Raw genomic sequence first — 13765 nt, 5'->3', positions numbered from 1 at the left:
TGCACACAGAAACTCTCACCTTTAAAAATCTCCCTTCTGACCCGTGAAGCGTCTGTCATTTACTCAAGACTCCAGCGTTTGCTTCTGGCCTTTATCTGATGGCCTTTTGAAGGTGCTAGCATCCATCATGTAAAAGCACTTAAAGGATAAATGCAGTTGACACCACTCCTACTGAGGGGAAGAGAGGCGCTTGATGTATTTCTCACTGTCAGTATCAGCGCTAGATTCAATCACTTCCTGTTGATTCCTCTCTCTGTTGCCTGAAGTTTCCCATCAGTCCAGGGAAGTTGGATTTTTTGTTGTTGTTGGTTGTCTTTTTTATTTTCTTGTGCAATACTCTGTAGCACACACTAAATGTATTTGTATGGCTAATCAGTAGTTGTTTCAATATTTATCTTGGCAGCTTTGTACGTGGCTTATCTAATCAGAACTTAGCGTCTAAATCACCACAGAAAGGTCAGCATATTTCCACAAAGCTGAAGCTTTTACTAATCCATTGCTCTTATGTGTGGTCGTTTTTGGGCTAATTTGTATGTGCTTTCAGCTCCTAATATGAGAGTAGTTGCCGTTGCTATCCACTGTGTTTGGGAAAACATGCAAATGTTTATAGATTCTGTTTAGAATCATTTCTAAAAATAATTTCAAACATATTTACACATATATATTTTTATATTAATTATTTTACATGATAGACATATTAACTTATGAAGAAATACATATTTAAAAATTTGTATACATTATGTTTATGCACTGTACACACTGTACTCTTAAATAATACATAAAAATATACATGCAAGTTAATATAAATATATTTAATTTAACCTAATTTGCTAACTGTACATATTAATGTAATACATATTAAAATGTATAAAAATATAAAATGTATATAAATAAAATATAAATACATTATAAGCAGTGCTGTCAAACGATTAATTGCATCCAAAATAAAAAGTTTTCCTTTACATAATATATGTACGTGTACTGTTTCTTTATAATTTACGTATATATTTCAGAAAAAAAAAATTTATATTCTAAATATATTTATTTATAATATAAATTATATGGATATACATACAGACATATATATATATATATATACATGTAAATACTTTCAAAATATATACTGTATGTGTGTGTATTTATATATACATAATAAATACACACAGAACACACACATATATTATGCAAACAAAAACTTTTATTTTGGATGCGAATAATCCTGATTAATCTTTTGACAGCACTACTTATAAATTAATATAAACATTTATTTTTTACCTAATTTACATTCTGTACATATTGACATATATTTGTATGTTAAGTTAATATATAGATTATGCAAAAAAATATATAGATTTTTTTTTTTTAATATATTTATATATAACGTTGATATGTACATTATGCTAAAAAATAACTAACTTATATAAACTTATTAATATATATATTTTAATATTTTAATATACTTATGAATTAATATTTTCATATTAATTTCTTTTAATATATATTGTACAGTCCATTTTTGCGTAATGTTCATGATGATTTTTTTTTTATATAATTTTTTTATATTTGTTTTAACTTATGTATTTACATATATAATTATGTTTATTTATTATTTTACATAACATACATATTATTTGGCAAACATTCCACTTCCAGCCTTCCTGGTCACGTGGTTCTCCATTGAGATGGTTATTGTTTTTTTATCGCCATCAAACCAAGAGTGCAGTTAAACAAGTTAATATTGTTTTCCTTTACTAACTTAAATGCATTAACAAAATGCCGATGGAAGTAAACTGAGGTTCTGGTTCCTCTCAGGAGGAAGGATGCTTTTAATATCCAGACTGACTGTTCTGGATAAAATCTAGCATTTTGTGAAAATGGAGAGAGATTGTTCTCATAGTATAGTACTGTGGCATCTAATGGCTCATTTTAAACGTCTATCTCGTCTCTGTCTGTCCTCTATGTTCCAGCACACCTCGATCTGCTGGATATATTGAGTTGAACAGTTCACGAACTGCACATAACGTTTTTTTTTTGTGTTTACTGTAATGCTAATGTCTCTCCAGGAGTTTCGTAAGGTTACGGCCTCTATGTTTCCCATCTGTTCACATTCACCTAGCCTCCCATTTTAACACTCGCCAAGGCCAATAAGAAATATTAATGACGGTAAATGTTCTCATTTGAGGGAGACAGATGGACCGAGAGCTGGACAGAGACAGTGTGTGTGTTGTGTGTTGTGTCTCAGTGTGGAGCAGCTGCTAAAGGCGTCAGGAACACAACAGCTTCTGTAGTGATTGTTTTTACTGTTGCCTGGAGGAACGTGTCAATCCTGCGCCGCTCTGTTACTAATCACCTAACGGCCACCAGTGCAGCGCTAAAGATTTCCCTTCACTACAAGCAGATAAAGATGTCATCTATGGTGCTACATGCTTACAGCTTCAATTATTACTGAAGATTAGTTTGTTTTATTTGATTGTTCTCCCTCACAGATATATGCACATCAGCCCAAATGGATCATTTGAGATTTTTTGTGTAATTTCAGATTTTATAAACAGTTTTTATTTACAGACAAAATTTAAATGATTACATTTTTGGTAAATAATTTTATTAAAATTGTATACTACCCACAAAACCAAAATAAAATGAATCTAATATTAAGTAAAAATGAAACCTTCAGTGATTTAAATTTAATTACTTTTTTTTTTTTTTACAAACAATATTTAAATCAACGCTGAACCAAATTTTTTTATAATTTAAAATATATAATTTATAATATATAACTGTAGGTGTACTTTTGCACTTTTAATAAAAAATACACGCACAAGGTGTATATTTTTGGTCAAAATTAAACTTTTTTTTATTTATAAACTTTATAATTTTATTAAAATTGTATATTACCCATAAAAGCAAAAAAATTCAAATTAAAGTAAATTAAGTAAAAATTAAACCTTCAGTGATTATTGTTACGTTCTAATTTCAGGTGTGTGTTTTTTATTTATAAACTTAATACGTTTAATAATTTTTTTTAATTTTTTTTTATAAACAATATTTACATCAACACTGAACCAAAAATCTATATAATTTAAAATATATAATTTAAACTGTTGGTGTACTTTTGCACTTTTAATAAAACCCACATGCACAAGGTGTACAAATGACCTTTTCTCTAGCCAAACACAAGCTTTTCATTCAGTTATAAACTACAGAACAGCTGCTGCTTGACTCAGGCTTCTGCTAAACCTCAAACTCAAGACCGAACAAAAAGCACATTAACACACACGCTTCATCACCGGGACAGATACATGTACAGTACGGGACGGTCACGAGGGGCTGACCTTCACACGAGCGTCACACGGGAACTCGTGCCATTTCACACAGAATGTGTTTGAATCACTAGCCGAGAGCCACAGCAGTAAAAGAGTCTGAAGAGTCTCGCTCGTCTCACTTTCCTGATGTTCTGGAGAGATCTGTTATCTCTCACGGGACACAAACACTGCAAACGGTAACTGAGAGCCAAACCCGGAAACAGAGACGCTTCTCATGAGAAAGTGAAGTCAGCAATGTTAAATTAACCCATGGAGTTTCATTTCATTCTGCAGGAGTTACCTGCTGATTTACTCTGAGGATGTTTAGTGACGTAGACGAGAAAGGAAAAAGATTTGGGGGTGAATATCACACAAGCAATAAAAAATATATATTTATATAATTATTTTCCTATTGTTTTTCATTTTACCATGGTAAAATAATCCAAGGATGAATCTTGCAAACACAAGAAAAAAATATTTTTTTATTATTTTCCTTTAGTTTCTCATAAAAAGTTTAGTTTCTCAAAACAAAAACAAAAACAAAAAAACAAACAACAAAAAAAAAAAAATATATATTATATTTTTTTCCTCTTTTCTCATTTTCACACATTAAAATAATTATGGTGTGAATTTTGCTAAAAAAAAGGAATAAATTATATATATATATATATATATATATATATATATATATATATATATATATATATATATATATATATATATATATATATATATATATATATATAATTCTCGTTTCTCATTTTCACACAGTAATATAATTATGGGGTAAATTTTGTTATATATATATATATATATATATATATATATATATATATATATATATATATATATTTTTGTTACTCATTTTCACACAGTAAAAAATTCTAGTGAACCTTACAAAAACAATAAAGTATGTTAATTATTTTCCGCTTGCTTTTCATTGTATACAATTAGAGATTCTAGGAAATCTTACAAAAACAAGAAAAATATTAGTAGAATAATTTTCCTTGTTTTTCTTGTCTTTATATAGTAAAAATAAGCAAAATATTATTTTAATTATTTTCATCCCATTTCTCTTTTATGTATTATTATCATAATTATTTTTATTATACAAAAAAACAATAACACATTTTTAAATAGAAACATTTAAAGTGCATATTTAGGTATACTTTAGTTATTATGTTTAGTGGTGTGTCAAGCTAGTTTCTTCAATGGTAATTTATCATGATGACGTTATCTGTAAGTGTGTAGACATTAAATGTTTCTCCCAAAAAAGGCAGTGTAAATTGATGATAAGAGTTTGTCAGATGCTTGTATTACATGCTGAAATTACAGTCTGTAATGTATCAGATCTGGAGCGCAGCCATAAGTGGCTCACCTCACTTAACTGGAAACCTCCCATATTAGTAATTTCCATCCCATATTTGGATGTCCTCAGAAAAGCGTCAGTGATAAATCTTATTCAAGGACTGTAAAGAGAGTCGCTCGGCCCTGGGTGCTTGCTTCAAACTTCACTCTCTCTCTCTCAGTAATGGACTTTTGTTGTTAATTTGTCACTGAGGCAAATCCATTCATCTCTGTATCGACCCTACAATCGAAAGTTACAGAGCAGAGGTCATTTACATAAAGAAGTCTTAAAGGGATGTTTAAACCAGTTTGATTCATTCTAAGTGTCAAAGAGGGCGAGAACAGATCACAAGAGGCCTTGACTAATAAGTGGCCTTCGGAGAAAGTAGATCTGCAAGAAAATGGCATCATTGCACTGCTACAGAACTGAGAACTTGTAGTTTTACTGGAGATTTTAGTCTTTAGTTTTATGCAGATGCAAGAAAAGACCACAAATCGATATGTAAATTAGAAATTAAAAGAAGATCAACTGAAATTTAGTATATGAACTCAAAAAAGACGAGCAATTAAAAAGCCATTAAAGAATGTGAATCACTATTGGTTTAATTTGTTGTAAAAAAAAAAAAAAAAAAAAGCAATGTTAAATTAAACTTTGTTTGTAAAATGAATTAAATTTAAGATTACAGTTATATTAAAATATAAAGTTAAATATAATAAATAAAATACACCCACAAAGTTAGAAATTAGAACATTAAAATCAATCACTTTTAGTTAAATTTTTTGTAAAAAATGAGGTGAAAACCACAAAGCAATCAGTAACGTTTTATCAGTTATTCTTTTCTATTCTATTCTATTCTATTCTATTCTATTCTATTATTATCTTTGTTGTAAATTACTACAGTGTATTATAGTAATTTCTTTTGTAAATGGAAAAATTTATGAAAAAATTTAGAAAAGAACATAAAATAAGGTATAAAGAAACTTTTTTTATTTTTATTTTTAGATAAAATGATATTTAAAAAATTCTAAATAAATTCCTTAAAACATTTATGTAAATATTTTTACATTTTTATAAATTTGAATTTTTTGTGTTTTTTTATTTTATTTATTAATCTTTAGGTTTTTCATATCTTTCTTTTAATTTAATTGTACATAAATAATTTCTATAAATAAAATATATTTTTGTAAAATAGTATTCAATTAACTTTCTTTTTCTTTCTTTCTTTCTTTCTTTCTTTCTTTCTTAATTTTGTTATACATTTAATAGTATATAAATAATTTTTAATGCTTATATAAATATTTTATATAAATACATTTTAATTTAATTTATTTTAATTTACTTTTTTATTTTATTATTATTTAATTATTTTGCCAGAAAAATCTGCAAAGTGGACCTGACTTCATAATCAATGCACCAATCTGAAGAAAGCTCATTTTGCAAACCAATCATCAAACGCCCCATGATTATACACACACTAAAGAGGCTGTTTTCTCTCTCTTCTAGGTAGAAAGTTCATCATAGCCAATGCACGGGTGGAGAACTGCGCCATCATCTTCTGTAACGATGGCTTCTGTCACATGTGCGGCTACACGAGGGCTGAAATCATGCAAAAGCCCTGCACCTGCAACTTCCTGTACGGCCCACACACCAAGAGGCTGGCCATCGCACAGATGGCACAAGCGCTGCTGGGGTCAGAAGAGAGGAAGGTGGAGATAGCGCTCTACAGGAAGGACGGTAGGACAAACACAGCCGCTTATTAATCCACAGGGTGCCAGCGTTTCATTAGAACCTTTCTACAGCAATTGCTTTTTTTAGCAGGGTGTTTCTCAGGTTTAATGCAAAGCAAGTCAAGGCAGATGGCCTTCTGTTGTTCTGTTTTGTTGAGTGTTGAATCTCATGCTAGTTTTGAACACAACTGCATGTTTTCTTACCTGGGAATCTGAAGCGGTTTGTTTGTTTTGCTTGTGCGATTACTTCAACTGTTTCAGCTCAACAACTCTGGTTTGATCGAACAATGTCTCATAGATCAGTTTCTGGAGAGAGATTTGAAGAGAGGATTGGCTGCGCCTGCAGGTGGCGTCGTTTATGTGATGTCCGTATTGTTTTAGTGCTTATTTACTGAAGCCATTATGCAAATCAGCTCCTGGCTGAGCTGGATTGTGAGTGGTTAGTTTCTGTGATGCGGTGAAATCACACAAACATGACGTGCAGGTTTTGTGAGTCTCGTGACAGCAGATGTTTGCTCTCAGCTGATGGTTGATGTTCTTGTGCAGCTGTGGACTGCACAGCATCACGCTAGCCCTCATAGTTTCCACTGTTTATGTGTTCGGCTGTCTGTTTGGTGTTCGTCCCGTACCCAGCACCCTCCTGATCCCCGCAGGAACAGGACATGAGCATACCTTGTTAAACAGAACAGTTTAGTGGTTACTAATGACTTAACTGCAGTGAACCTTTTTACTCAAAGCAATGTTTGAATATGATTGAACTAGTTCATGCAGCAATATTATTGAAATATAAATTCTAAAAATACTAAATGACTTCAATATTAACAGGTGGTGCTTCAAGTTACTATTTCAGGGTTTAAACACGTTGGTTAATTAGAAATCAAAATCCCAATACAAATCCCACATTCAGAAGCCTCTCACGTTTTGTTTCTCTCCTCTGTTAGCTTCTGACTCAACGATGAAAGCTGCCATCTATCTGAAACACACACACACACACATATGCATCCACCCACACACACACACACACACACACACACAGAATCTAGAATGAGGCCTTGATGACGACACACACTTTGATTCACTCATGCATAATTCAGGTGGAAAAACCGTGCTGCTCCAGAAACGGGGATTCCGATCTTTCCCCTCGTGAGCGGAGAGGAGGAAACTTTCTTTCTTCTTCTCCTTCTTCCCTTACCTGCTTTTCGTGCAGCCATTTATCTGGTGTGCTGTGCGTTGGCATCAGCCTTCATCGTGATGGATTGCCCTTTCCTACTCTCTATTGTCCGTCGCTGATCTGACCGGCACTTAATCAATCACTCTGAGTTTTAAACCCAACTCGGGTGCATTACCCATGAAAACGAGGAAGACAGTGAAAGTGAGAGAAGCTAACGTGTGAAAAGAGCCAGGGTAAAAAGAGCACAACCTACTGTAATATTTAGTGCACTGGCTTCTCAATCAGCTTCATCTGCTCTGATATAGGGCACTATAAAATCTCTCTTTTGAGTTATTTCTTTCTTTTGCAAAGTCTGTTTTATTTATTTTTTCCAAATTATTTTTTATTATTTTCTTTTCTGTACTGTATCAATGATTAAATGAAGTTTTAGTAATCGAAAAGCAAGTCTAATTAACAAAGTCATGAATTGATGAATATAATTTGCGAACAGTTTATTAAAAGTTTACAGAAACTTGAAATGTTATAATTAATGAGAGTCATGATATTTTTACAATTTCACAACAATTTATTAACATTGTATGGCATTTGTATGGTCCCGTGAAATTTGTTGTAGTCCCCCCCCCAAATTTAATTCAATTTGTTCCAAAAATTTGTTCCAAATTTTGGTTCCAAATTCTATTTTATTTGTTCTTAAATTCTGTTTTGTGATCTTTTTCTGGATCAAAATACATTTTAGTAATTAAAACGCATGTTTACTATCCAAAAACATGGGTAAACTAAACTTATCAAATCTAGCAGCAGTTTATTAAAAGTTTAACAGAAATGACATTTTAGGGCCTTATGAAATCTGTTCTAATTGGTTCCGAATTCCATTTTATTTGTCCTTAACTCTATTTTGTGATATTTTTCTGGATTAAAATACATTTTAGTAATTAAAAATCATGTATAATATCCAAAAGCATGTATAAAATAAAGAAAATGGCCCTTTGAAATTTGTTGTATTTTTTTTTTTTCTCCTTATTTTTTCTTTATTTGCTCCAAAATTCTGTTTGGTGAAATTTTTTTTTTAATAAATTCTGTATTTTCTGTTTTGAATCTGTATGAATTTTCTATGGGTTGTTCCTGTGTGCATTTGTTTATAGTGTTTGCTCAGGTAGCTCTGGAGATGAAGTTAATATGTTCATTTTCTAATATAATGATGCAAGATGCTGGAAACCCTCCATGAGCGTCACGTGTGCTTGACTGTGAAGTAGACCAAACTGTGCCACTCATTCACACAGAACATGCAGACTTCACATTTCTACACAGTGCTAGATTCACAGACACTTGTTCATATCCATATTTTCTGTATTGCAGAAATCACAAGGCCCAGTTGATGCTACACAATAACACTTTCCTCCCAGCATGTGATGAATGTCAGGACGCTTTTCCGCTTGCTAGCCGTGTTTTCCAGGAATTGTGTGATCGACTTGGCTTAACTGAACCGTGAGACGTTACCAGCTGCTCTTGGTGTTGACTGTATTAGAGCAACATTGTTGACGTCCAAACTCAGTCGTAGCTCTGCAGTGACCCTTTGAGCAGAAACCTCACCTTCATGACCTCAGGGATCTGATTATTTTTCCCTACAGCAGCTTTGTGATAGCAGTTTCCTAAAAATAGCCGGTTTCATTTGCTTGAGTAGTGTTCTGTAGATTATCGTCTGCATGGGCTGCACCTGTCTCGTGGGCTCACGTTTACGGCCAGATTCTTGGCAGGAACCTCCTTCATTAAGAGCCAAGCAATATTTGACTCTGTGCGTTACTCGCTTGCATTCACTGGGTGTAAGTGTGGTTCTCATATTGATCATATTGGGCTGTTTAATCAACATTTCTGGTCTTATTGAGAATGAATCATCAGTGCATGGTTTTCTAAAAGAAACACCTTCAAAATAAATTCATCAAAAGTATTTATTTCATAAAAAACTGCTTATACTATATATAAAATATAAATTGCATAGCATTTTGCATATTATCAGTTGCACTGCATTTACAATTCCAGTCATATCTGATAAGCCGACTCTTTCTCTGTTCAGTTTATTGAGTTTGGCGCAGTTGTAGTTATTGATCATATCTGGCCGTTAGCATGGACCTGACTGAGAAAACCTGCCAACCAAACGTGAACAGACTCTTCTTGTGAAGCTTGTTCACAGGGTATTGTGAGTCTTGAAGGGCTTACAAAAGCATTTTCAGTGTCTCTGTTGGAAGAACAAGCTGAAGGAAATGCTGACATGTGGTCCGGAGCGTCCGCTCTGACAACAGAGCTGTATCGTGCCACCCATGGAAATGAGCCGTGGCCTCTCCCGAGCTTTAGCCTGACATTTACCATTCCCAAAAAGAACAGAAATCCATTTGACTTTCATCTCACGTTTCATCTGCAAGTTCAGTTTTTCTCCCACATTTGTGAGAGAGTGTTGATGTGATCCAGAAGCGCAGGCTGTAACTTCAGATCATGGGAAATGACATGAGACCTTTAAAATGTGATGCATACAATTAGTTGAGTTTCTAAAATAACCCATTACATTTTTTCAAAAATTCTGATTTATTTATTTTTTGTCAAGTTCAATTTTCAATTAAACGTTTTCTGGATTTTACTGGCTGAATTTAATTTTAATAATCAAAATGCATGACAAGTCAATTGAATTCATAAAACTTTACCAATTTATAAGTATATTACATTTCTAAATGTGACCCTGGACCACAAAACCAGTCATAAGGGTAAATTTTTTTAAAAGTTGAGATTTATACACAATTTGAAATCTGAATAAATGATCTCCCCATTGATGTGTGGTTTGTTCGGAGGACAATATTTGTCTGAGATACAACTATTTGAAAATCTGGAATCTGAGGGAGCAAAAAAATCTAAATATTGAGAAAATCATCTTTAAAGTTGTTCAAATGAATTATTAGCAATGCATATTACTGATCAAAAATTAAGTTTTGCCATATTTACAGTAGGAAATGTACTAAATATCTTCATGGAACATGATCTTTACTTCATATCCTAATGATTTTTGGCATAAAAGAAAAAACGATAATTTTGACCCAAACAATGTATTTTTGGCTATTGCTACTAATAAACCAGGGTCCCAAATATATTGATAATTAATTAATTAATATTAATTCTGTTTTATTAATTCTAATTTTTCTGGATTCTGTGTTTTATAATTTAATACCAGTGTATTATCAAAAATTGTAGTAATCAAATGAAGGCATAAAATGTAATAGAATTTATATATTTTAAAATATTATTAGGGTTGTAAAGTGGCAGAGAATTTCAAATAAATATCAGGAAACTTTCCAGGATTTTTTGGAAACCTTCAGAAAATTTGGAAAATGTACCAAAAATATTCGACCCCTTTGCCACCCTAAACATAATCCAATTAAATTTGAATAATTTCTGTCATTTTTTGGCAAACAAATCTCTGGAAAACTGAAATGTACTGTTTAAATTAAAACATGAAAACAAATGCAATATCATGTTTCTTAAAAAATAATGTTTATCATTATTATTCGAGAAATACTGTATAATACAATAGAAATATATATTTCCATTATTATTATTTTTTTTATGTAATTATAGCAATAATTATGATCTCTTCAAATAACCCTAACTTAAACTTGAGCTGAATCTTGCTTAACTTTTGTCTAAATCCAGTTAGTGTAGTGTGTCATGAGCTCGGTCTCCATCAGAAGAGCAGCTGGAGATTGTGTGAGATCAGTCGGGCGTCTAAGAGATCAGGCTCAGAGTCTGAGCTCCAGAGCTGAGCCCCACGCTGCCCTGTGCACTGATCCCATCATCAGAGCCTCACGCTGGGGTCGGATACTGAGACGCTCCCCTGGAGATCTCTGTCCACAGCCGGAGGAGGAAACACATACTGAGGTTTTATAGATGTCTAATTTGTTGACTACCCCAGGAACCCGCCAGGCAGCACTCTATTGATATTCATTTGGGTTTTAATTAACTCTGTAGAGTTTTAGGAAGTCTCCAGTTGTTAGAATGTACACAGTGTAGTGTCATCATCCAATCATTGTCATGTGCTAATTTATTTCTGTAGTTTTCATATGGTAAATTAATGATTCTGTGTCTGGTTTACATCTATCTATCTATCTATCTATCTATCTATCTATCTATCTATCTATCTATCTATCTATCTATCTATCTATCTATCTATCTATCTATCTATCTATCATTATTAGTTGTGTTGTCAAAAGACAAGGTCAAGTACTAAAACAGATTAAACTGTTACTGTACTAGGTTTTTTTTTTAAGTACTGGTGCCATCTTATCCATCATAAAATGTTTTCCAAACACAATTTTAAATAAGTATAAAGAATGGCATTTTTTTGTACATTTTATTTTTGTTTGACTTTATTAATAAAAGTAATGTATTTTAAAATGTGCATGTTTTTTTGTGTTTTCCTTTGGTACTGAGAACCGTGGATTTTGACTGGTATTGGTGCCGGATACAGAAATTTTGGTACTGTAACAACACAACTTACAATAATTCCTGTGCATCACGTTGTGTGGCCTGTGCGTGCCGTTAAACACTGCGCATGCGTGTCTAAGAGTACATTTCTGCAGCCAGACCCTTCTTGAATTGATGTAGGCCTATAGCTTTCTTCTAGAGTAACAGAGTTTCAAGTTGCATTTCTTGATGCAGCAGCAGACTATGTTAAGTGACAGCAGGTTTCTGAAGTACTCCTGAGCCCATGAGGCTATATTTAACACAGTAGCATAACGGTTTATTTATGAAATGCCATCTGGGGGCTCAAAGGTCAAGCACATTCACCCGAGGTTTTCTGCCTTGCCCTACATGTACTGTGATTTCTCTGGATTCCCTGAATCTTTTCACAATATCATACGTGGTAGTTGGTGAAAGACCTCAATTCTTTGCACTTTTGCATTGCGAAATGTGATTTTTGATTTGTTTGACACTTAGTGATGAGCCACTATCCAAGACTGAGATACATTAAGACTGAGATCCTCCTTTTATACCCAAACATGATATCTATATTCTATAACCTTTAAACTTTCATTTAGCCTCTGTCCCAACTTTTTTGGATTGTGTTGTAGCCATCAAAATCTTAATTTCTTCATATTTAAATTAATTTACGTCGGTCAGTGAAAACTTTGGAAATGTTTTCTGTGTGCTTTTGTAAATTAAAGTTAACCCTCTGGGGACGGATTAGGCGGTACCGCCCAAAATGGCATACTTTTACAAATGTGTAGTTATCTCAAAAACTATTAATGCTAGAGAGATGCGGGTTTTTTTGCCGTCTTCCTCAGATTCCGCTGAAAACAGCGGTGTCCAGTTTGTATATTAAACACTTCCCTTATTGCGCAATACCACTGCGTAAACAGGCCAATGAAAAAGATTGTGCTAGGCAGATTCAACACGCAACAGCCAATGGAAAAATTGCCGCTGGGAGGAGTCTTTTTCTAACCCAATCAGAGGAATGTTATGTCTTCTAGCGATTCAGAGGACTCTGTAGCTCTGCTGTAGCCTTGTAAAAGCTGGCTGGACTAAAGTAAAAGACATGTAATCAATAAGCGTTCAGAGAATCAGCATCAGGGTGGAGAAAGCAGAACGCGATCGGAGTATTAGCGAGCACAAAGAGCTAAATTCGAGCGATCGGAGAATCAGCATCACGTGGAGATAGCAGAAAGTGTGTTAGCGAGCACAAAGAGATCAATTCGAGAGAGATACAGCATTATTACACAATTGTTTTATCAAAATGGCAAGCAGTAAAAGATTTACGGCAGAACAAGCTCTGGAACAATTACTGGAAAGGCCTGGAGAGGCCTTGCTTTGCTCACTGGCATGCCTAGGACTGTTTTTTAAAAAAGTTAATTATTTAATTGTTCTTTACACATTTGATTAAACAATAACACATTTCTGTCAAGCAAAGAGTTTGAAAAAATATATTTTCTTTGTTCAAAAACTGTTCTATATTGTGTGTTTTTCAGTAATAAATGACAACAATCTAATTTTCGTTTTTGAAATGCTCTAGTTTATTGTAAAATTTTTCACTCATACTTCCTTTATATAAACATATTGCATGCATGCTTATGGTAGCTTAGGGTCTTCTGAATCCATAGATACCAAACACAGGGTGTTTCATCTCCTTTACATATGATTTATAAGCCCAAATATAAAAATAGAGAAAACAGACCAAAAA

The 13765-nt window shown here is 33.0% G+C and overlaps 1 protein-coding gene across 1 annotated transcript in view; it reads left to right on the top strand.

Moving 5' to 3' along the window:
- Positions 1 to 13765, top strand: part of kcnh2b (potassium voltage-gated channel, subfamily H (eag-related), member 2b) — a 151248-nt gene that overhangs the window by 7493 nt on the left and 129990 nt on the right. Inside the window, exon 2 of the mRNA XM_052596531.1 lies at positions 6154 to 6384. Coding sequence (XP_052452491.1) covers positions 6154 to 6384 — 231 coding nt within the window. The remainder of the gene's footprint in view (positions 1 to 6153; positions 6385 to 13765) is intronic.

Source organism: Carassius gibelio, chromosome B24 (assembly GCF_023724105.1).
Source record: "Carassius gibelio isolate Cgi1373 ecotype wild population from Czech Republic chromosome B24, carGib1.2-hapl.c, whole genome shotgun sequence".
Classification (NCBI taxonomy): domain Eukaryota; kingdom Metazoa; phylum Chordata; class Actinopteri; order Cypriniformes; family Cyprinidae; genus Carassius; species Carassius gibelio.
This window is presented reverse-complemented; position numbering and strand designations above follow the sequence as displayed.